General features: G+C 42.6%; 1 protein-coding gene across 1 annotated transcript; it reads right to left on the reverse strand.

Moving 5' to 3' along the window:
* Window positions 1-798: 798 nt before the first annotated feature.
* On the reverse strand, window positions 799-23,870 carry gtpbp2a (GTP binding protein 2a). Its single transcript, XM_079512069.1, has 12 exons — window positions 23,337-23,870; window positions 21,151-21,177; window positions 20,247-20,431; window positions 19,738-19,846; window positions 18,814-19,011; window positions 15,944-16,118; window positions 8,870-9,089; window positions 8,177-8,312; window positions 7,867-7,925; window positions 7,322-7,493; window positions 6,609-6,773; window positions 799-4,894 (listed from the first exon to the last, which is right to left on the reverse strand). Exons 1-12 carry the CDS (start codon window positions 23,646-23,648, stop codon window positions 4,712-4,714), a joined length of 1,941 nt encoding a protein of 646 aa, XP_079368195.1. The 5' UTR covers window positions 23,649-23,870; the 3' UTR covers window positions 799-4,711.
* Between the last annotated feature and the right edge of the window lie 1,886 nt (window positions 23,871-25,756).

The raw sequence follows: 25,756 nt of genomic DNA on the forward strand, positions 1-25,756 counted from the left end.
CAGGTTAAATTCTGTCTTACTTAGACTATACACAGTAGTAAGGCATAATTGAAGAGTGCAATGTACAATCAATCAACATTACATTACAATGTGCCAAAGTTTGTAGTATTAAGTCCCAATTCTAAACATGGGTAGTTTATCATCAAATGGTTTGACATAACTGAACCGAAAAGGTTTGCCTGTGGGTTAAGAGTGACAGGTGCACTTTGGGGTGAGTCACATGATGGTTTTGCGTTTTCTTCCAATTCTTTCTGTGCTGAAGAAACGCCACTAGTGTGTTGTACTTGTAAACAATGCATGTGTATACTTGTATAGCTGACAGCTCTCAGATGTTTCTTCCATGTTACATCAGCCAGTGAAACAAATGAGAGAGCCACCGGTTTGGCAAGATGATGAAACACAAGGGAAAGACCTTTCAAACCTTTATCATTGTACCGAATCATGCTTTGCCATGGTGACCGATCAACAGTTGATGGGTGATAACACTAAACCTAGCTCTGCCATGGTGACCGATCAACAGTTGATGGGTGATAACACTAAACCTAGCTCTGCCATGGTGACCGATCAACAGTTGATGGGTGATAACACTAAACCTAGCTCAATGGATTTGACATTACAGGTGTTAGTCTAAGCCGGGGATAAGGGACAATAATAAATTAATGCTGATTGAATGAGACGTGGGAATGAATGATAGACATTAGACAAGAAGACAGACAAGAAAACAGCAAATACAGACACGTGTATGCCTGATGGCAGTATGACATTGACTTAAAAAAAGGCAAGAAAACACAAGATTGCAACGAGATAAAACTTTTATTATTTATGTACACCAGGAATATACAAACTGTAATTGTACATAAATATATATCCTACTTCACCCCAAAATGGATTAATATATAACTTTCAATTAAAAAAGGAAAATAAAATCTGTCTCAAAAAAGTGAAAATGTGATTTAAAACTAAAATGTATTTTTCCCGTTTTGTAAAATTCAAAGCCACTACAAATCTATAAAACAAATTCCTCAGATGCAAAAATCAAACTTTTATAGTAAAGACTAATAAAATATTTTGGTTCAAATACATTCTTTTTGTCCGTCCGTCCCCAGCCCATCTGCGCGCACACACACACTGGGCATTCGCTAGGTAGGGCATTACAATGATCGAGGTGCAACAAAACAGGCCACAATCTCACACACCTCCGTTGTGCACACAAGACAGTCGTCAAGGCCAACACAGCCTTTAACAAACAACTAAACATGCTTCCCCATGTCCTCTAGGCTCGAGCAGTGGTTCTCAACCTTCTCAGGCGGTGTGACAAGCCCCACCCAGCCCCAACTGGGTATGTAGAAGTTGAAGCATTCAATTTTGTTTGACTCGCTTCCATAGATAAACATTTTGAAAATAGCAACAAAAAAATAACGCTTCTTCCTCATATAATTTGACAATTTGGCTGATGTTTGACCAGTTTTTATAGTAGTTTCCTGATTACTAATGATGCGGTAATAGTCATTGTTTCTTTTTTCTCCCCAGGTATTGAAAAGGTCTTAAAAGTTCTTAAATTGTCACTTCACTGTCCTCTGGGAGGAAAAGAAAATGTATGTGGGGGTCTCGACCCACAGGTTGAGAACCACTGCTACTTCAGTTTTACTCGTGTCGTCTTCAGTTGTAAAACTTGTGGTGGAAGTTCTCAAAACGGTAGTTCCATCATCATTAGGCACTGTTAATTAAACCCTAATAGAGATCAGTAACGTCAGGATTCAGGAATAAGACAACATTAACTACCTCCAACCAACACGATTACATTAAACAGGGCAGTTTGCATTGCATAATAATACAGTACACGCATGATGCAACATCAACACACACGTCAAGCTGCATCTCTTTGGAGAAACATTGCATTTTATACGGCGTGGCTTCGTAGAACACATGCGGTCTAGAAATGGGTCTGTGGGTCAGAATCAGAATCAACTTTATTGTCCCCATCACAGTTTTACAAGTAAAAACTGTGATGTGACAATAAAGTTGTCTGTCTGGGGATAACCTCGCAAAATGCTGGACCGGTCAGCATCAACATTTATTGTGCACGCTGCCAGTGAGCCAAAGAACTTAGTATTTCTTCCCACATAGTCTTGCGTAGCCAGACAACTATTCCACAATCTCCGAATGCTATATAGTCTGGAACTTCACCTCCCAAAATCCGAGCAAGGAAGCTGCCATTTTCGTTCACGAAAATATATTTTAAAGTATCTTTACATTTATTTATTTTATTTGCATTTCTGCTACGCAGCAAGCTATATACAGTATGCTTAGATCATTTTGATTTATATTAGGATAGATTTGCGCGACTAAAGACGAAACGGAAGTGGGGAGGAGGCTTCACTTCCGCTTTATCGCTTGCTCACGATCAGAGCTTCCCTTCTCCAGACTGCATTTGAAACTTGTGAGACGCAACAGTCTGACAACACGAGACTACTTCCCACATATCTTTTTGATATTTAACTTTAATTTAAGAATAATTAATATTAATAATAATAATGAATGAAGCCAGATCAGGCTTAAACCTTTCCCAAACATGGAGTTATGTCACAGAGATGACAGATCATCCACATGGAAGCCACGCCGTTACTAGAGCCCGTCTTTGTTTGTTAGAGCTCCAAGCCAACAATAAAACCCGTCCTCCACTGGAGTAAAGCAAGTTCCGCAAGAGTGGAATGCTGTCTAATAGAAGAACTACACTGACCTGAGTAACTAAAGCACTTGGTAGGTATGCAGTAACAACACCATGCAGTGGCTGCCCTGAGGCATGAGGCTACTTGTGAGTCACAGACATCTAAAAAATGATAATAAAGCAAACCGTGCCTTAGCAAGAAATACTAGTTAGACCCTCCAGAAAAACGCGGGCAAAACTTCTTGCTCGAGTTTGCGATGAAATATGCAGGTTTTTTTTATGTGATTTTATGCTGTGAAATTGCGGGAAGTGGCGAAATATGCAGAAAGTTGCGAAATATGCGGAAAATTTGAAATGTGAAATACGCGAAATACCGGTATGCGGGAAAGTTACAAAATATGTAATTTTATGCAGTGAAACATGCGGGATGTTTGTGTGATTATGCCCCTTTAACAAAATATACCGCTGCATAATTCGCACCATTTGTCCGATTATGCAGTACATGATGTGATCGCATAATGACATTTTTCTGGAGGGTCTAACTAGTTACTACGAGGTGAAAGCCACCGTGACACTCATCTCAGTCAGTCAACACGGACAAGTTCTAACCGTCTATACGGAACAGTACTTTTAGGACCACAATGGAAACAAGGATGTTTTGGTGTTTTCCTTTTAGCTCAAATGTCTGACTGTACCTCGTGCTGTTTCTGCCTAATAAAGTAATCAATCAATCAATACTTCACTGCTTAATAAAGTGCCACAGTGAGCAGCATTAGCTTTAACCCAGATGACGTGGGTCGCTTTGCTTCTGAAAAGCTGGTGTTGAGGTTAACTCAAACACAATGATATAAAAGATTGTCCTTTTCAGTCAGGTCAGTCAGGCACTATTTATACTGGTGGCAACACAGCAGACACCATGCTGTGTGGTCATGATACTCATAGCTGCAATGGAAGATTCATAAGTTTGTAAACATTTGTCTTCCACGGATATAGGAACAGATGTGAGTGCCTTGTACAGGTGATACAACACTCGCATGTCAATGTCAACGACATGAAGCTGTATGTATACACCTTTTTTCAGCCCGAGGCTCTGTTGGGGGAGTGCAAGTATGTGTAAACAGTAGGCATGTAACGATTTATCATAAATTGATTAAAATTATTACTGTGTACCTTACATTTTATTCTTGTACCTCATGAATAAAAAGGCATTTTTTAATTTCCTATATTGAAAAGCAAGAGAAAATACAGTTGTTAAAATTACATGTTTTTTGGAAGAGAAATAATGAAGGTTTTTCTGTAATTGTCTGGGAAATAATTTGGTTAAAAAAAATAATCGTGAATAAAAAAATCGCATCGTGAACCTAGTATGGTGATTAAATCGTTACATGCCTAGTAAACAGCACAGCGGAGTGTGAATCAGCTCTGTGCTTATTGGTGACCGCTTGTTTACACGCTTAGCTACGACTGTTGGTAAAAATGTTATAGGCTTCGTAACCCAGTATTGTTAACTGGTCGATGTGACTGGAGGCTGCTGCTGCTAGGCGAACACGTCGAGCCTGATTCATTCGTTTTAAGTTGTATTTGTTTATTTTTAGTTTTATTTAATCGCACAGTAAAAACGGTACAAAAAAGGTAACAATAAAAGAGAGAAATCGAACATAGCAGAACTACAAAACTATTTTTCTGAGCGACACAGACGCGCAGCCACTGTAAGGATAAATCACGCTTTAGACAGGTGGCTTCATGATGAGAGGCAACACTACCCCTACAACAAACCCTTCCGAAAAAGCTTGACATCATTAGAAAACATGCCTTTGACAACAAGGCACAAGATAAATGTTTGGTGACAGAAAAAAAGGCTTTGGAACAACAGCAACAACAGGGAGACGTCAATTCACGGCGGAGTGAGTGGCTTTAAAGGGAGGAGGCAGCGTGGAGGCTGTTGGAAAAGAAAAACTTTCTCTAAAATAACCTGGTTTCAGGAGGGACGGTATGGTTCTCTCATTTCTTCCGGGGTGGTTTCTTTGTAGTTTTTATTTTCTTTTAGACCTCGTCCTCCTCGCTGCGGCTGGGCTGGTAAAGCGACACAGGCTGCAGTTTGGTGACGTGGCCGATGCCCTTGGTCGCGCCCTCTCGGAACAGCAGCTTGGCCCCCACCTTCAGGTACTCTGGGTGCTTGATGAACTTGAAGAGAACCACCGCCTTCTCTCCCGTTCTCAGCTCGTCCTGAAGGTCAAATGACACACACACACACACACACACACACACACACACACACACACACACACACACACACACACACACACACACACACACACACACACACACACACACACACACACACACACACACACACACACACACACACACACACACACACACACACACACACACACACACACACACACACACACACACACGTTTTTTTTTATTTTTTATAATCTATTTTTTTGGTACACATAATAAGTAGGGATGTCCCGATCCGATTCCGATCATTTGATTTTGAGACATACCGATCTTTCCCGATCCGATCTTTATATTTTTATATAACACTTAAGCCATATCACAATAGCAAATATCCTAATCTATGTCACTCTAGTCTAGTCTGTTGTGTTGCCTTTCAATTATTGAAAGGCAAAATGTGACTATACCTTAATAGAATGACTGTCATTGTGTTTTTTTTCTAAAGGTTTACAACCTACATGATTAATGAACCAACCAATCAACAAAATGGAGCCAACAGTTCAAAAGAAACAAAGTTGGAAAATAAAAAGTTGATTTGAGTTGGAAATCTTGAGTTGTCTCTAGTCCTTTGGAGTCGAACAGGAAATGAACTTGACAGTTAATTAGAGTGAATACAGTTCTACAGCTTATAGGACTGAAGTCAAGTTAAAACTCTCATCTCACTACAGACACCTATGCCATCATGCATAGCGGGGGTTGCATTCCCTTTGTTTTCATCATAGCTAGGTGTCTTTTACGTCTCTAGTCTTTGTTTGATGATCTCTGACTCACAACTAGCATAAACACAATTTTTTTTTTGATTTTTTACAAAATCTCACTGCTTAATATACACTTTATATACTTTGAGATTTACATTAGACACATTTACATTAAAAAATCCGAACTTTTCTCCCCGATTCCGATCTTTTGAAAATCATGCGATCGAAGCCGATTTCCGATCACCCGATCCGATCGGGAAAACCCTAATAATAAGTGCTTCATTGACCACTGGGTTATGAAGAGACTAGCCTGGTAAACCAGGGAGATTGCATGAATTCAAATGATCGTGCGTCTTCCGCTGTGTGTGGGCTTTTTGCAGAAACCAAAAAGTGGAAGGGCCAATCAGCCTTGAGTGCAGACGTTGAATGATTGGCTTTTCCACTTTTTGTTTGGGGTCAGACCTTTCTTTTTATCTTTTTAATTATGTTTTTATTTTGGTCATTGTGTACAAGCATAATAAACAGTTTTACATCATGTGGTCTAGTGCATTAGATTACTTTCATGTCCAGCAAATGTGGAGTTTACCAGAAACATGACATGTTATGTTTGCTCCTGTTCATGTGCTCATTTCTTACAGGTATATTTCCCAAGTTCTCAATAGTGACCAAAGTTACACATTTTAACATAATGATGTGAATTCATGCGACCGGGATGGTTTACCAGTCTAAACACAAAACCTATTAAAACACAAATGTATTATTTTTATTTTTTAACCCCAGTTTAGTATTTACTATGCACCATATGCATACATATGCAAGTTGGTTTTCATATTGTACTGAAGTGAGTAGAAAACATTGGCTTCTTTGAAGACTAAACACACTTTGGAAACAGTCGGCAGTCATGTCAAGTGGGATGTTGTCAGTAGTCTAAACGTGCCGGACCATTCAGAAAGCAGAATACAGGACAGTGTTAGGACGGAGTGGAAGGAAGGACCGACCTTGCCGTACACTGCCACCACGGTAGCAGTCTGCCTCACGTTGCCCACGTGCACAGTGACCTGGAAGCCCTTGTGGAACGTCTTGGCGTGAAACAGCAGCACGATCTCAGCCTCAAACAGCCAACAGATGGTGGGTTCCATCTCTGGACTCACCATCACCATGCCCTGGGAGAGTGGAACACATGGGATGGATGGCTGCTGTGTAAAACTGTTAAAACAGCTGGCATCATAGATCTGGTTGGGGAACTTCTACATCCGTGTGTGCGGTGATATGCAAGATGCAAACTGTACATTGTGTGTATGTTTTTGAGTAAATACTCAGACATATGTTTATTGGACAGACAGACAGACAGACAGACAGACAGACAGACAGACAGACAGACAGATTTCTTCATACTCTGCTTGAACTGCTATATTCTGGACTGGAACCCCTTATTGGTGTTTTGACCCTTCTGGACTGGAACCCCTTTTGGGGTTCAGTACAGTTACAGTATATAGCAGCAAACCTTTTTTGTAATTGTCAGAACATTTGTCAGAAAACCTGGGTCAGGATTAAGACGGCGTTTTTTAGATCTTAAACCCTAAATGGGTTAAGATTGATGAAACATGATGACGCAAATGATATCTGTCAGGGTCACAACAAAACATGTTTGACAAATTTGTCCGTGTACAACGGACATATCGATGACCCCTGGTTTATCAGGCTGTCTGACCTTGCGAAGCAGCGAGCGGTCAAAGTCGCCCAGCGCCAACGTGGCAGCCTGTCCGGCACGGAGCACCCTGCACGCCGAGCGGTTCCTCTGGATGCTGCCCACGGTCAGCTGGTGGAACTGTCCCTGGTCCGTGGGCCCCACCACCAGCTGCTCCCCCTCACGGCAGATACCGCTATACACCACCGCAGAGAGAAGCGATACAAAGGTTAGCACAGTGGTGGAAAAAAAGTACTCAAGTTAACTCAACCCCCGCCAGCAGGGGGCGCCGATAGTTCAGCAACCGCCACCGTTCACCACCATTCTATTTGGCTGTAGAAGAAGATGGCCTCCTCCTTTACCCAAAACAGCAATGGCGGAGGTGGCCGCGCTGATCGGAATCGGAATAATTAACATGTTATAGGCATCGTTGGCAGTGCAGGATCTCATTAAAAAGGCGTTAAAGAAGTCCTTAGCCAAGGATGAGTTAAGTAAAAGCATCAATACTGCAATATGTATACTGTAGCACAAGGTACGGAGTACGGACAAGACAACTTTATTGTGCTCACCTGTACAGAGTACCTCCCACTACGGTCCCGACATCAGGCACCGTGTAGATCTCATCCACCTGGAAAAGATTTGACAAATGTGCTTACCTTTTAAGTAGTCACAGAATATTATTCTTCACTACGATCGCACCCCGGACCGCAAGTAATGAGAGAGCCGTTCCCTGCGCAATCGCGAGAAAGAAATCCATCCATCTGTTCAGTAGTTATAGAGCGTTTTGAAAATTGAATGGTGGTCGTGGCAAAAAGTGGAACGATACAGGAAGAGAAATACGAGCGTTCCAAAAACACCGAATAGGACATTCTGATCTACCTGAAACTCTGTGAGTTGTTGCATGAGCTCCTCCTGCTCCTTGCTGTTGCTGAGAGGAGGGATGATGTTGAAGAAGACCTTGAGCAGGTCCAGGCTCTCCCCCGACACACTGGACAAGGTGAAGATAGGCGTGATGCTGTGGAAAAGGAACGCAGTCGCATGAACGGGATGCCGATGTACATTTAAATTCCTGCTGTTCTACATACTGCCAACCAGGTGAAGAACTCACAGATTGAGGATTGAAGAGTTTCTGAACATAATTATTGCTAGTTTGACCATTTCAAATGCCATAATCTCAAAAATAATAACCGGAAATCTACGCATTGAGAGCTTGCAGATCAGCTATCAGTTGTGGCGACAGAGAACTTAAATCCATGTATTCTTTTCAACATTGCCCAGAATGGGTCGACATCCGCAAAATGTACTGTATATGGTGCTGAAGTGCTTAATGTATGTTTTGTAATAATAATAAATATCTACAAAGTAACTAAAATGTTCAAATAATTGTAGTCGAGTAAAAAGTACAATATTTGGATCCAAGATGTAGTGGAGTAGAAGTAAAGGTTTTGGAAATTGGAAATACTCAAGTAAAGTACAACTACAAATACCTCAAAATTGTACTTAAGTTAAGTTACTTTCCACCACTGTCTTTCAGTCATGTGTGATGTAGTACATAGTGTGCGTATGCCGTACTTGGGCGACTGGGCGAACTGCTGCGCCGCCGTGACCGCGTCATCCGTGTTGCTGACGACCATCGGCGCCTTGTTGCAGCCCGGCTGCTTCAGCAGGCGCTCCAGCTGCCGCACCGTGCGCTCCACCGTGACCCGCGCGCACAGGTCCACCTTGGTGACCGCGATGAAGATGGGCACCTTCAGGGCCATGGCCAGGCCCAGGTGCTCCCGTGTCGTCCCCGCTGAAATGGGAGAAAGGTGGACGGAGAAGAAGTCAGGCCAAATTGGCGAGTTAAACTAATGCAAACTTGTTAGCCCATGACCCAAAAGACGAATTTGATGTCTCCCCCTAACCCAAATAAGATAAAAGATATACAAAGCTTGTAGTTATTTTCACTACTACTTAAACATTTTGTTTTCTAATTTATGGAATTTATCTTAATACAAATACTAAAGATTGATACAATATGGCGCTCCGTAGAATCATGATCATAGCATATGCCATGAATAAAAATAATATAAATGCAGTACAGTTTTTACTACAGTATGCCAACACATTAGCTTTACACACAACTAATGCAGGTTGGTCGTGGTAGAGTGATAACTCTGCCTATCTGAAGGTGGAAACTTGAGGCTCTGGCGTAACACAAACTAATAAAAGTCTGAGTAGAACCTAGGCGTAACGTATGATTTTTATGTCACAAGAGGTCAAAGACTACAGAAATAGAGGAACGACTTCAGTTGGTGAAGAATGACAACAGTGCCAGTTCCCTAAACACTGCAACTTCTCACACAGGCCTTGAAACGAGTTTCAAGGGCAGCACTATTTTTCCAAGGTGTAGGTTTGCCTGATCGGGTCATGTTGCCCTGTAAACAAAGCTGGCATGCAAGGGAAACAGATATATATATATATATATATATATATATATATATATATATAGGCAATGTCTGCGTCTAGACACAGATCTAAAACTAGACCTCAGGTTTCACTTCAAAGTTCATCCTGGTGCCGTTTAATGGTTGGGTCAGATCTTAGCCTTCCCAGACGTCAGGCTCACCCCCACCGCCTAGGCACACTTTGTACTTTTGGCTCGGTACAAACGGCATCAACCTCAGACTAGTAGTAGGTCAATGTACACACTAGCCCCTTTCCTCCGTTTCATAATTCAAGCTGCAGCACTCAGGTTGCAGGAAACATGTCCTGTGTGAGTGCATGTTGTTATTCTGTTTGGATGTTCTGACCCAGTTAGTTCCCTCTCTTCACACTCTTGTCAGATATTATGGACTCGGGCCTACAAGCCGGAGGAAGACTATTGCTCTTAAAACATTGGTTATTATCGTTTTAAAATAAAATAAAAGAAGGAGCGAGTGCATTCTCCAGCAACGGCATCAGAGTGCACAAATGGAACCAAACGGACCCGTTAGGTTAACTTTGATTTTACAATATAAATTGTGGGTCCCAGAGATAGAAATGCCATTAAATGGGGGTCCGTATAGACTAATGCATGTCAAACTGGGGGTCCTTGAAATTAAACAGGTTGAGAATCACTGCTAGAGCCGTAAAAATCTTCTGTTATGGGGGTCCCTGGCATGTATTTTCAAATGGGGGTCCGCGGGGCTAATTAGTGTCAATTTGGGGGTCCTTGACATGAAAGAGTTTGGGAAACACTGTTATACAGTACACACACGTAGGTAAGTCAACAAACATTGGCTTTAGTTTGTTTTTGGTGTGGTTTACCTTAAACTGTTTTGTCTGAAGGAGTCCCTACCGGTGAGGTTTGGGCTTTAGTCTAACATTACTGATTTAGAAAAGGTTGATTCCTATTAGCAAATGCAGTGTTTTTTTAACTGTACATTATGGTCTTTATTACAACAGTCTTTACTACAACAATGCATGATGTTATGCATGGTTTTTATGTCTCTCCCCGTGGGGAGCGGTAATTGCAATGATGTCCGAACTACGATAAAGATAAAGCATCTAGTTTCCAATCCCATGTGCCTGTATCGTGGGCTATTACTATATTGTACTCAATCAATAATTAATTATATTTATACTTTAAGGACGTTTGAAGGTAATTTCCTCTCAAATGCTATATTTCTCAACATCTATTTGTTTTCACTATAGGGATCATTCTCCTGATTTAAATTGGCAGTATGTTGAGGGATTCTTTCCCTGGTTATTTATGACAGATATCTGTGATACACTTCACTACGCAGGCAAAAGCTCATCTTCTAGCCGTGTGCGTTTTTTATGTTATTTGCTGAACAGCCTGAAATGATTGTGACGGTTAGAGAGAAAGATGGCTAGCCTAGGAGAGGATACTGGGGAGTTTTTTTCCCCTTCGTGTTGAACTGCAATTTCCTCATCATTTGCCAACAGCTTTATCTATGTTTATTAAACACAAACAAAACCCGAGTCTAACTTCAATGTTTAATAGATGAAACACTACAGAGTGTGATTGGGTAGTGTGGAACACAGCATGCATAGTGGGTGAAATACGAGCAGGCTTCAACATTCTTTCTATCAGCTGTTCCTAGCAACAGTATCACTCGACACAGCGATATGACTGAGGGCAGAGAGGCACTGCTGTAAGTCAGGATGGCCGAGCGGTCTAAGGCGCTGCGTTCAGGTCGCAGTCTCCCCTGGAGGCGTGGGTTCGAATCCCACTTCTGACAATGATCTATTGTCTTTATGATGTATAGGAAATTATTAAGCAGCGTACAGTGAGTTACAATGCAAAGTAGAGAGGCCATAGTCTGTTCCCACACACACGTAGCTTTTGCCGGTGCTGTTTCACTTATAACTAATGCTTCTTAAACAAAGATTACCATTTCACAGAAGGGCACCATTAGCTACTTAATGCGAACAGTTCTTATCTGGGCTTGCTTGCGGTGGCTCACAAGGCCCCACCCCCTTCCTCCCAGTCGTAGGGAGGTGTTTGTTGAGCACTCACAGATATGCTAAGGTGGCAGAGCGGTCTAAGGCACTGCGTTCTGGTTGCAGTCTCTCCTGGAGGTGTGGGTTCGAAACAACCACACGTCTGACAGTAAAATTATATCAACTTAAAACTATTAATGGCCACTATGTTTCTTCAGTTCTTTCCATTCATTAGCCAGCTGACACATTATGAATGTGCCTGGAGAAGACAAATCATGGATTTCTTTTCTCTCTTTTATTTTTAAATCATGGATTTTTTTTCTCTTTTTTTTTTTAAAATCATGGGTTTTTCGTTGCCATCCATATAATATGGTGATGAATTCCCTCGATATAACAAAATGATTTATCTGCTGCGAGAGGTGCGATCACACAGATCTTTGACAAACCTTTTGATTTGATGTTAAACAACATTCAAATAAGTACCTTCTTCAAATGTTTTGTGTATATAAAAGGTATATATAAAAGGGAAAAATGCCCTGCCCCACTTTCAGGCAGCAACATTCGATCAGACCGTGTCACATAAATAACCAATACGCCTGCTAAAAGTAGAAATCTAACTAGCCTACAAGCTACCGTCTCTAGTCCGTTGCCACTGATCAGATTTCAGCTAACACTTCTCAACATGCTCCCTCAATGTGGATGGAGCACCGTAATACTCCAAGTCTTCAATTATGCCAATGTTAATTTTGACAGCAAATTTGTATTTAGTTTATTCAATCTTTTGAGTAAAAAAATAAAATAAAAATCTTTTCGTTTCAGTCATATTTTAGTCATCTGAAAAGTTGTAGTTTTAGTCTAGTTTTCTAAATATCATTAGATTTTATTCGACTCAATGTACATACAGTTGATTTTGTCGACAAAAATGTATTTTGGCGGGCCTTGATGGCGTGGCAATGGCTGATTTTACACTTGGTTGCATGCTGAAAATAGACAAGCTCAATAGCCGATCTACCCGTGTAAGCTGACATTTGTAGATGTGCTTTTTTCAGAGCGCAACACCCACACACAAAAAATGACTTGTCTTAGTTCTAATGGATCTCTTCTCCACTAGTCTAGATCTATTCTATCTAATCTATTTTTTATACTAATACATTTAGTCTCAGTTTTAGTCATCATAGATTCATTTTTATTTTGTTTTCGTCAGTGAAAAAAAAGGTAGTGTTAGTCGATGAAATTGACACTGAATTATGCCGGCTACAACATTGATTCACACAAAAATGCCCACACTGTATGAAATGGAACAGTAGTGTTTCTTGGCTTCAACAAGTGTGGTCGTCCTTCTGCAAAGTCTGCAACACGGACCGGGCTCAGTGTCAAATAACTGACACGGTTACAAGTGTCAGAGTCACCAGATCACCCGACTCCAGTGACCCATTGTGGTGGGTTCAGGGTCAGATTGACCCACATGAACGGATGGAAGGTATTTGAGATATTCTGAGAACGAGAGACTGGTAAGAGCGGGCAGAGGGGAGGGGGAAGGAAGGCGGCCGAGGGTAGGACAGCATGGCCTCGTTACATAACAAGCTTAGCTATCGTGTGTGTGTGTGTGTGTGTGTGTGTGTGTGTGTGTGTGTGTGTGTGTGACACAGAGTCACAGGGGGATAGGTCACAACAGCATGGAGCCGATGCAAAGTATAAACAAACACACTGGCACGGAGAGTGCACAGTTCTGCGCTATTATCAACAGCCTCAGCCTATTATCACAGCCCCAGTGGAAGACTCCCTTCTTGGCTTTTCTGTACCATTTTTTTCATTTACTACTACTACTACTACTACTACTTATTAGTATTATTTATACTTCTTTAAATTGTACACAGCCATTTGTCATGCAAATCATTTTTTTTTAAACTGAAAACCTTTCACACTAGTCAGACACAAGAGACGGTCACGGCCACACAGCCAACTCAAGGTACGGCCACTAAGCCGACTTGGGGACCCAACGCAAGGACAACACAAGAGACGGTCACGGCCACACAGCCAACTCAAGGTACGGCCACTGAGCCGACTTGGGGACCCAACGCAAGGACAACACAAGAGACGGTCACGGCCACACAGCCAACTCAAGGTACGGCCACTGAGCCGACTTGGGGACCCAACGCAAGGACAACACAAGAGACGGTCACGGCCACACAGCCAACTCAAGGTACGGCCACTGAGCCGACTTGGGGACCCAACGCAAGGACAACACAAGAGACGGTCACGGCCACACAGCCAACTCAAGGTACGGCCACTGAGCCGACTTGGGGACCCAACGCAAGGACAACACAAGAGACGGTCACGGCCACACAGCCAACTCAAGGTACGGCCACTGAGCCGACTTAGGGACCCAACGCAAGGACAACACAAGAGACGGTCATGGCCACACAGCCAACTCAAGGTATGGCCACTGAGCCGACTTGGGGACCCAACGCAAGGACAACACAAGAGATGGTCACGGCCACACAGCCAACTCAAGGTACGGCCACGGAGCCGACTTGGGGACCCAACGCAGCTCCTCCAAGGAAAACAAACAAATGAACGGAGCTGAACGTGAATCCTACCCACCGCCCACCCCTTTTTTTCCCTCACTGTATACGTTTCTTTTCCCTTTTTACCTCCTTTATGATGAATTACTGTTCTGTCCTTTGTCTATATAGAAGTGTCTATTTGTACGTCTCTAAATGTTTTTGATGAATTGAACATTGTGGACCCTATTGGAAACAAGTGTAATGCTTAATTGGGTCGTCCACTCACAGTTAACAGCCTTTGTATTGAGTTTGTGCTTGAAATGTACTGTAATTCTGCAAACTGTTAATACATTTTTCAATCAATCAATCAAAATAACATTCTCTCTCACTGACATCAATAGAGTATTAGAAACTGGCCTAAAAAAGAAAATCACACCTGTGTGAACTGAGCGGTGCAACTATACTTTTATTGTGAAAGTTACTGTACTGTACATTACAGTTTTATTGTTAGTTACACTGGTATTGTTATAGTCAGCAGTGCACATAACTGGTGCGCCAGTGCCCATGCACCGTCAGAGTGTTTGCTGCGCGGCAGATCAAAGGCATGCGAGGCGCGCTTGCGTACCAACAGCTGAGACAGGAACTTAGAGAATCCTGACACAACATTACGCTGCATACAGCCAGGCACTTAAAAGACATATTAACGTCCTGTAAGTACAACTTAGAAATAAAATGAGTGTTGACTGATCATTACAAGTGGCTCTTACTTCAGTCAGATAGAGGAAGTCCAAACTAGGATATGTTCAAGCTCGTGGATCGCAAGCTTGTACTAGATCTACTATTTTTGAATATCCAACCAAAGCAAAAAATTTAAAATGACACAGATTCGGCAGTGGCTCAGCGGTAGAGTGGCTGGTAGAGTGTAGCCTGGCTAATAAGCCAGACCGAATCATCTGTTGGCAAAAAAAAATTGCCTGCCGGCGGATTACGGTCTGGAGAGGCTCAATTGTACGCCCATTTCCTACACCAGAGAACTGGTGTGGCCAATCGGGACACGGTATGAAATATGGGCAGGCTTTGGTACAGTGACGTTCAATGCTTGATACCTTTGACTGACAGTAGCTCTGACCAATTGCGTCAAAGAGAAAATGTTTGAACCCGCCCCCCGGGAAACAAGATCCATACACAGCATGTCCATACTCAAATACCACGCGACAGTGTGGTTTGAGTCTGGCTTATTAGCCAGGCTAGGTAGAGCGAGGTTTCCAGTTCGATTCCGGGCTCCCCCAGAGTCACAGTACGTTAACAGTGGGCGACAGCCAGACGAATTTTCTGGAAGTGCATTATTTGTCAATGGGACCCGGCAACTACTACATCTTTTGGGCGACGTCGCCCGGCGATAGTGGGCGATAGCCAATGAAATTCAAGCGACGCTCGCCGCTGGTCTCCCGCTAGTGTCGAAGTGTCCTTGAGCAAGACTCTGAACCCCTAATTGCTCCCGATGTGCAGGTTAGTACCTTGCATGGTTTCCTCCGCCATCGGTGTGTATGAATGTGTGTGTGTGTGTGAATGGGTGAATGTAATGCACAATCTATGTAAAGCGCTTTGGATAAAAGCGCTATATAAATGCAGCATTTACCATTTAGATGCTTTCCCGGTTTTACTGGGTAGCCTAAGGTTTAAAGAAAAGGTGTTTTAAACATTTTCTCACCAATGCCAGTATTTGCACTGACGACCAGCATGGCGAAGTCTGGGCAGTAGCTGGTGAGGCCAAAGATGGTGGTCTTCAGGTACTTGTGATGGCCCGCCAGATCAATGAAGGTGATCATCTTTGAGGCACTCTCACAGATCTCCTCTGCTGTCCGAGATTCACTGTAATTTACAACCTGGGAATAGAAAGAAAAAAATAAGCTAAATCTGCTAACTCCATTTTTCTTTTTTCCCCTTATAAATCCATGCTATTGATCACCCTTTGCACCTGTGCGTTGGTTCAAAAGAATATTGAACCAAGTATTATAAAGCGCTTCTGACTAAACCAGAAGCACTCAAACTGTCTGCTAAAGCAGCTGCCTCCACCACCTCTCCCCTCTCATGCAATGATGCAAGTATCTGACAATATATAAAGTCACAATACCAACTTTGATGAGGCAGTATTGCAGTTCTTTTCATTTCCTGAACCATTTATATTTTTCATTTCCTGGGTTAGCACAAAATAGTTGAGGGGTTTTCACGAGGGGAAGGAGACAAAGCCTGCGTTCACGCTTCGCTTGGATCACCAAGGTCGTACTGCACTTTTCAGGTGTGTTTTGACGTACCATAGAAATAAAGCTCAATATATTTCAACCCTTGTCGAGGGCGGGCGTATGTAAGTAGGTAAGAAAGTCCATTATGTTTACTGTATATAGCACTTCTCACAGAGAGAACTCGCAAAGTGCTTTACATAAAGACTGGGAATAAAACCACTGAATCATTCAAATAATTATAGAAACACAAACTGTACAATCTCAGAAACAAAACCGCAGACACATTACACACACGGAGGGGAAAATCAAGGACATTCCACAAATGCTTGTTTAAACAGTAGTGTTTGAAAGTGGTTCTTAAGACAGAGCAGGCTGCAGCTCTCAGGGCCTGTGGCAGGGCATTCAGGTGCATGCACCTCGCAGACTGCCCACTTGCCTGTTATTGAAAATGAATTTCTGTGTTCCTTCCCATGTGAAAATCTTTGTGGTAATGTTCTTACATTTGATGCTAGCCAGTTGACTTTACTTCGTTTCTAAGCCAAATGTTACGTCACCTATTTGGGCACATTTGACTTTGAGCCGGAATCTATGATTGCATTAAAAGGGTCTAAAATTTGATTCAGTTGTCAGACCAGTCCTGTCTATCGCGTGGTTTGCCTGCATCTCTGTAGTTTGTTTTTCATGCTGTACTGAAATGAATATAATCTTCCAATATGCTTTGGCAGTAATGTCAAGTACACCGAGAAAGTATATAGCGCTTAAGTGGTAAAATGCAATGTTAAATATATATCACATGACATGTGTTCCGTAGTCTTCCCTATCTGGTGTACTAACAATAAAAACCCAGAGATAAGCATGACGTAACATGATTTGTTGTGACTGACTGCCTCGGTTCTCCATCTATGACAGAGAGATGATAGCATATATTCTAGGCTAGACTAACATCCACAGCACTCATTCTATGGTCTCCAGTGGTGGACTATTAAGTACTCAGGGTATTAAGTACCCGCCCCAGTACTTGGGTGAAAGTATAGAATAGATCTATACTCCTGGCCAAATATTACTCAATTACAGGTGAATGTTGCTCGGTCAAATTTGTACTTTAGTTAAAGTACTGGAGTTAAAAAAACAAAACAAACAAAAAACTTGAAATAACTTGGGCTAAATCATAGCACATTTTTCCTTCCTAGAAATGTAGTAGAATCAAGTACAATCAAGTACAAAAAGTACAATATTTGTCTTTGAAATGTAGACTAGTGGAGTGAAAGTTGGACATATCTAAAACTTCAAATACTTTTGTACAGATACAAAAAGACATGTACTTTGTGTCGCTGTCATCAGTGGTGGTCTCTGGCCTTGGTTGTGTATTGCTTGCTCACCACTGGTGGGTGGTCTCTGGCCTTGGTCGTGTATTGCTCACCACTGGTGGATGGTATCTGGCCTTGGTTGTGTATTGCTCACCACTGGTGGGTGGTCTCTGGCCTTGGTTGTGTATTGCTCACCACTGGTGGGTGGTCTCTGGCCTTGGTCGTGTATTGCTAACAGAGAAGATTGTGTGCACAACTGCACATCTCAATGCCTATATTTAGGCCAGGTGCTGGATGCCAGGCATCAAGGAAGAGAAAGAACAACCACACACGCAACAAATTGCAACGTTTCGACATAGTAGGTTGAAACGCTGCAATTTGTTTCCTCTAAATAAAGTAAGTCTTGGAGCTCTAGAAACTAGTGTGCGGATGTTGGCCTTGGTCCTGTATTGCTCACCACTGGTGGGTGGTCTCTGGCCTTGGTCGTGTATTGCTCACCACTGGTGGGTGGTCTCTGGCCTTGGTCGTGTATTGCTCACCACTGGTGGGTGGTCTCTGGCCTTGGTCGTGTATTGCTCACCACTGGTGGGTGGTCTCTGGCCTTGGTCGTGTATTGCTCACCACTGGTGGAAGGTCTCTGGCCTTGGTGGTGTATTGCTCACCACTCGTGGGTGGTCTCTGGCCTTGGTCGTGTATTGCTCACCACTGGTGGAAGGTCTCTGGCCTTGGTCGTGTATTGCTCACCACTGGTGGGTGGTCTCTGGCCTTGGTCGTGTATTGCTCACCACTGGTGGAAGGTCTCTGGCCTTGGTGGTGTATTGCTCACCACTGGTGGGTGGTCTCTGGCCTTGGTCGTGTATTGCTCACCACTGGTGGAAGGTCTCTGGCCTTGGTCGTGTATTGCTCACCACTGGTGGGTGGTCTCTGGCCTTGGTCGTGTATTGCTCACCACTGGTGGGTGGTCTCTGGCCTTGGTCGTGTATTGCTCACCACTGGTGGGTGGTCTCTGGCCGTGGTCGTGTATTGCTCACCTCTCCTTTGCTGTTGAAGCCGAGGATTTCAAAGCTTATGCTGGACGTGCGTCCGGTCTGGATCTCATGGAGATGTCTGAAGAGGTTGAGCCTCGCCCGTCCCCGTCCGTTGTCCAGCTCGCCTTGCGTCAGAACACCCAGTAGCGTGGACTTTCCAGAGTCCACGTTGCCTAGAACGGCAACACGCAGGTCCAGGAACTGAGGAAATACACACACATTTTGTTAGCTTTTTGTTTTTTCAAGCCATATATGGTATAGATTAGCATGCATGTCCAAAATGATATATTAAGCCATGTGTGTTATTAAGGCAATGTAAGTACTGAAATAAATGTATTTACACATTTCTGGCATCCATGCCCTTCTCAGAATTAATTCTGAAGAATAAAGACATAATACATATTGTGTTTTAGGGATTACAATGCAGGATGCACTCCTACTTTCATCAGGGCCGGTTCTAGGGGGTGGGGGTGGGCAGAGCCCATCCAAACGTGCGTCCTGCCCACCCAATCAAAGGTTATGGGGAATATTTATCTTTAGCCTATATCAAAAATACCACAAAATATCTGTACCATTTATCATTTCTGGTTGGGTGGGCAGCATTTTTTAGAGAATTTTAGACCCACCTGAACACTGTTTGCCATCCAGAGTGCTGATGGAAATTGGGTTGGTCAAAGAAGAAGATGGATAAACTGATATGATAGAATAATTTTCTATGCATTTCGGGGGTTTACAGGGATTTGACGCCCCAAAAATGTCCAGGGGCACCCCACCATATTGTCCTGCCCACCCTAGAAGGGCAGGTTAGAACTGGCACTGACTTTCATTTTCAACAAAACCAGACAAATTAATGAATGACAGTGTGCAATAAAAGATACTGTCCACACATTAACGGCAACACGTGGCTACATGGCACACTAAACTCACCTGCTGGTCATCTGGCACCTTGCGAATGAGCACCTCGGCGATCTTACGAGGGGGGTCCGAATCATAGTCCACCTCTCTCTCCCTGAGGACGGCGATATCTGCTCCCACTCTGAGAGAACGGATCATCAACACAGCATTTACAATCTAGTCATAATGAATTACATCAATCCATTACGACCTGAGGCCCATTCTACAACTCCGTCTTTTAAAGTGAACGCGTATGCTGGCCCTGGGAACTGGGGTTTATGCTAACAGCTAGCGGTAGAGATAGAGTTAAGAGCATCGGCTGTTAGTGGGGAGTACCATCTACTTTCAACAGCAAAACAATACATAATACTTAAATAAATAAAAATCAGCAATGAGTTCAATATAAATACAATATAATAATAATGTAATATATCGGTATCGGCTGATATCACCCTGCAAATACTCAGAGATGGGATATCATGCATCTCTAGTAGAAATCAGGCCATACATAGAAGGATAGCAAATAATAGCGATGGCCTTACTTCTCTGCCATCCTGTGGAGGGTGCTCAGCGATGACTTCATGTCTTCCTCCGATAGGCCCACGAGCATGCCGTTGTCCTCCACGCCTATCTGGTACACGGCCTCTCCCTTGCCCTCCTGTAGACGCCATTTCATCTGCGTGGCCAGGTGCTCAAAGCGATACTGCGTGGGACCCACCAGCTTCAGCTAGAGACGGAGAGAAATACCCATCTTTAAACCATTTAGACCTGAGGACCATTCTACAAATGCCTTCTAAATCATGGCAGTTTTCTGAAAAGCCCTATGTTTCTATGTCAGTCGTCATCAACATTTTCATGTCAAGGACCCCCAAAAATATATGTAATTGGACGCCGACCCCCCATCTCAAAATATGTTGTTCCAACTTAAGGACCCCCCAGAAGCAAAGATTTGAGTTAAAAACGCTCTGAAAGAATATATATTCAAAGATTTGCATCACATTTCACGATTTTTCAAAAATTGCAGATCTACAAGCTCGTAGCGCGGCACTCGGGGTTCCCGCCATGAATGGGTTAACTTAGACAGTGAGTGGCGACCAGGTGAGACCAAGAAAATAAGTTAAGAATTTTATTATAATAATTTAATAACTAAAATTATGATGACTTTATATTAACAATAAACTGGAAAAATATGATTATATAATATATAATCATATTTTTCCAGTTTATTGTGTATAATTATGATATATTAATATCATATATACATCTATACATAATATCATAATTATTGAAATAGTTTCTCCAATGCTCTTTGTTCCTGTCAAATATATGTCCCAGAGTCCTGCTCTGTCTACTCTAACACACCCTCTAATACTTTAAGTGCACACAAACTGATTGTCGAACAGATATTTATTTAAATTAGAACAACCAAAGACTTATTTGACCTACCTTGTACTCTATATTTCCCTCTTCAGCCTGAACCGGAGAGAATGGGAGAAACAGAAAAAAGGAGGGGGGAGTAACAGCTGTTGTGAAACTGAATGGAAGTAAGACAATGGACCATTGATTGTGTGAATAGATGGTTAGCAGCCTAGGTGCTGCTCAAAAAGGGCGCCAGGTTTGAAAATCACACACAACTGAGATTAACCATTTAAACCAGTGGTTTTTTAACCTTCTCAGGCCCTGACCACCCCAAAATAATCATAATTATAACTATTTTAAGTAACAGACTATGCGACTAGTCTAACAATCAAGGAAACACACCGTTTTCCACAGTAGCCACATTTCCACCTATAAGAGTAAGGCCAAACCTCAGCGAACAAAAAACTTTGTGATTAATGATAGTTACAAAATAAGTCTTCATTCACAAAATGTGAAGAGAACATTATAATGAATGGATTATCACAGGTGAACAAATAAGTAAGTGGTTAATACTCATGGCATGGGGCCATATCACTTTCTCTTGGAACAAACAATACTATACCAACAATCTTGTTCAAAACAATTAAATAAATAACTCATTATATTTTGTATTGGTATGAGCATGATGGGCCGCAGATACATTAAGCCTTTTTTTAAATTCAGGTGCTATGTACGACCCACGGGTTGAGAACCCACTGAACTAAACCAACATGTACTATCATCTATGAAGGAATTGTTGATGGAAGATCACTGAACACTTCATGTTTCCATCCAGACAAATGTCATTCATCTAAATGTCCCATGATAAGCCAACAAACTACTTATGTTGTTAAATTAGATGATAGTCTGCTCCACTTAGCAGCATAAAAGCATTAACATCTAAAAGACAAATGTCTAATCATATCTATACCATACTGCGGACACATGTCACACACACACACACACACACACACACACACACACACAGCACAAAAACGACAAGCATGTTGGGGCATGTCCAAGCGTTTTGTTTTGATTGTACTGCTACTCGTCAATACCTCTATGGTCATTACTCAAAGTTCAAGTCGTTTCAGGAGGAAGATACACGTTTGAGGCTCTGAGCTCAGCTGTATAACTTAAAACATGGCAAACTGTATATTATCAGTTTGCAGCATAGTTTAGTAAAGCAGCAGCAGGTCAGACTCTCAGACACAGAGGTGACTCCAGGGTCATCATTGTAAAATGACCCGTGATGACACGTCCCCGTTCTGGCGCACGAACGCTAAGTAAGCAGATCTACAAGCTCACAGCGCGCCGCACCGCGACGCACTGTGAGCTTGTAGATCTGCTAGCAGCCTCCATGCCAGCCAGGGCTCTGCTATTTACAAAACACAGCTGCTCGCTGTCGTTTGCATGTGCGTCAGACTGACACACGCAAATTACTGCCTGTAGATTTTTTATTTTTTGCTCCTGTGCAAAGTTTGCGTCGACATCATATTATTATATTATATTATAGCACATATAAAGTTTGGACAATAGAGATACAGATGATAATGTGAGCCGTGACATTATAGCAACAAGTTAGAAAGAAAAATAATAAAACATAAGACATCCACCCCCAACCCTTCCGTTCACCCTCCTCATTTTGATTACGTGTCATTGGTCTGCTGCTGCAGCATGCACTGTCTGCAGTGCTCTGCACACTCTGGATGTACCTTTAGTTCCTTTTAAATATTCAAACACATTACATGCAAATCAACAATGATATAACAAATCATTGTTAGAAATAACGTCGGTGAATGCACTGGGTAAAACTAACATATACGCTTGCAGTGTGTGTGTGTGTGTAAAAACCGACCAAAAGAAGGTATTGTATTTGTATCGATTCTGACTGAGATACGAAAGTAAAAGTCAGACTCGATAAAAAAAAATACATCTATGATCATTCACTATCACAGTGTTCTGTTGATCCAAGGCTACAAAAGAAAACAAAAATAATAAAGAAATAAAACAAAACAAAAATCATTTAAGCTTTTTCAATATTTAATATTTTAAAGCTCCAGGTGCATTCAACGTATCAGTTATTTCTGTTGAGCTTTTTGTGGAGCTCTAACCTATATTCTAGCATGCTAGCAAAACAACTATGATTTTACAGCTGTAACTTCAGTAGATCAGTATATAGTTCTTGTCGGCAAAGCAACAACACCGTGCATGATGGCGATGATGTGACTTACCTCTGGAGGTAGATTAAACGGGGGGTTGTTGTCATTTATACTTTCCTCTGCAGGAGGTAGATTATACGGGGGGTTGTTGCTCGCTTTCAAGTTCCTGGACGAGCGATACTTTGACTTCGTGTTCTTTACTTTCTTCGGGACGGCCGCCGAACAGGAGGAGGGCAGCCCGGCGGCGGACCCCTCAGCATGGACCCCCTGCTGCAGGGACCCGCCACCACCAGGGATCTGGTTCTGTTCAGCAGCAGTTCCCCGTCCCCGAGACGGGGGTCCACTCGCCGAACCGAAGAGTTCGGACACCCGCGGCTCATCCATTTATTATTGGCGGCTTTAGCCTTTTAGCCGCTAAACCGCTGCCGTTTATACGTGTTCACAAATGTGTTTGATATTATTAATCAACGTTAGAGTTCTCGGGTTATAATAAAGCCGCCCAAGACATGATGATCGAGGCTTGTTTGGATCCCGTCCCGTGTGTACTGTGTTTAGGTTGTAAATGTAAAAGTTCCAGAAAGACAACAAAGCAGTGAACCAACCCCCCCTCCCTCCTCCCCTGTCGTTGGGACCGTCCTCCTACCCACTGTTTACTAGTTTACATTCGGTTACGTCAGAAACAATGTTGCCATGTCCTCTTATTATTGTTTCCTAATGTTTTTTTTTATTTTAAACCAGTGGTTCTCAAAAAATTTCATTAAAAATCTAGGATAATAGCTGATGAACATTAGATTTAAATTGCTCCTTTGTGTGGATGGATTGGCTTCTTTTGGGCTTGTTTTCATAGACCTGGTCGCTTATTTCTGTCGCAAAATCTGGCAACACTGGCCAGAACGGTGTGTGGTTTTGAGGCAGAGGGCCGCACGGGAGAGCGGCGTTTATCGACTCTTTATTGATTGATGATTGATTGATTGAATACTTTATTAACCGTTTGCTAAAAGGGTCATGAAACCAAGAAAACCTTTCGTTCGGCTTTATGTGTCCATTGGTGTCCTCAAGTACTAAAACATTAATAATATAGTAGACTAATATATGTACAGTTGAGTTGACTAAGACTTACATCAGTACTGTGGGATCAGACTGGTTCTCACACTAATTCCAAGGGACCCCCATACCATTACCATAGCTCTTTCTCTAATGCCTTTGCATTAGAGCTAGGACCCCCATAACTCCGAGGGGTAACAAAATGAGGGGTGTACAAAATGGAACCAAATTGTAAGGGTCCATTTGGTTCCAATAAATCCAATAATCTAAACCCAGAACGCATTGAGTCCAAAAACCCAAAACGGTTGGGCTGTGCTAAATAACAGGAACTTTAATAAACTGTTACTGAAACAAAACGATAACATGATGATCGACCATACTATTACTTGAACAACAGCACCACCATGTGTTCGTTTTTAGCATGACACAGCCGTTTTCCTAAGTGCTACTTAAAGCTTGTGAATATGCAGTGTAGCCTATTGAATATCAAATTAAAATGTTGGTCTTGCGCCCCTAAAAAAAGCCATGGCCACTGTGGCCTTAATTTAATCATCAGCTGACTGTTACTGTTCTCATCTGTCTCTTTCTTGTCAATATTGTAGACAGTAGACACCAGTGTCTCATTCTTGTCATGTAGAGACACCAGTGTATTTTCTTGAGATTCTGAATTCTTAACTTCTGGTTTGACTAACCCTGCTTTGACTAACCCTGTATACAGCTCGTATAGATTCTCTTGCAAACTGTGGAAGCATTGGCGGACTTGTCTGCATGTGTTAGACATCGAAAACCTGTATTTATTTTAACCTAATTGGCTGGCAAACGAATGACATCATAAATGCCCTAAACAAACATTATGGCTGCCATATGACGTAATCTTCAAAAGACGCGTATTGGAGTGGCTAGCGCGCCTCAAAAATATGCATGGACAGCAGTCACAGCACGAAAGGCCAAGTGGCCTAGCCCGTGTCGCCCCTAAAATGGAGCCCTGACTTGTAGTTAAGTAATATTTTTAAGTACTAGTGCAACCACTCCCTTACGGAGGCCGGAGCTATGTGTGTGGCTGGGTGGATGGCTGGGTGCCTGGGTCTGAGCACGAAAACAGCATGGTTGTTTTTCACCACCTGTGTGCAACCTAACACACACACAAACACACACACACGCACATATTAACCGTATATATGATGATTTCGGGTGTGCCAGTACAGTACAGTGACAGTACAGTACAGTAGAGGGTCAGTAGGGACCCCCACACGGTAACTCTGTCATTTCTCAACCGTTTCGGAGGCGGGGCGGCACACCGGAACCGGCCCAGGCCCCTGGGCGTGTTCCTGGGGGTCTGGATGTTCCGGGGACCCCCTGGGACCCCCACATGGTAACTGTCATTTCTCAACCGTTTCGGAGGCGGGGTGGCACGCCGGAAACTGCCCAGGCCCCTGGGCGTGTTCCTG

Source organism: Electrona antarctica (assembly GCF_951216825.1).
Source record: "Electrona antarctica genome assembly, chromosome: 10".
Lineage (NCBI taxonomy): Eukaryota > Metazoa > Chordata > Actinopteri > Myctophiformes > Myctophidae > Electrona > Electrona antarctica.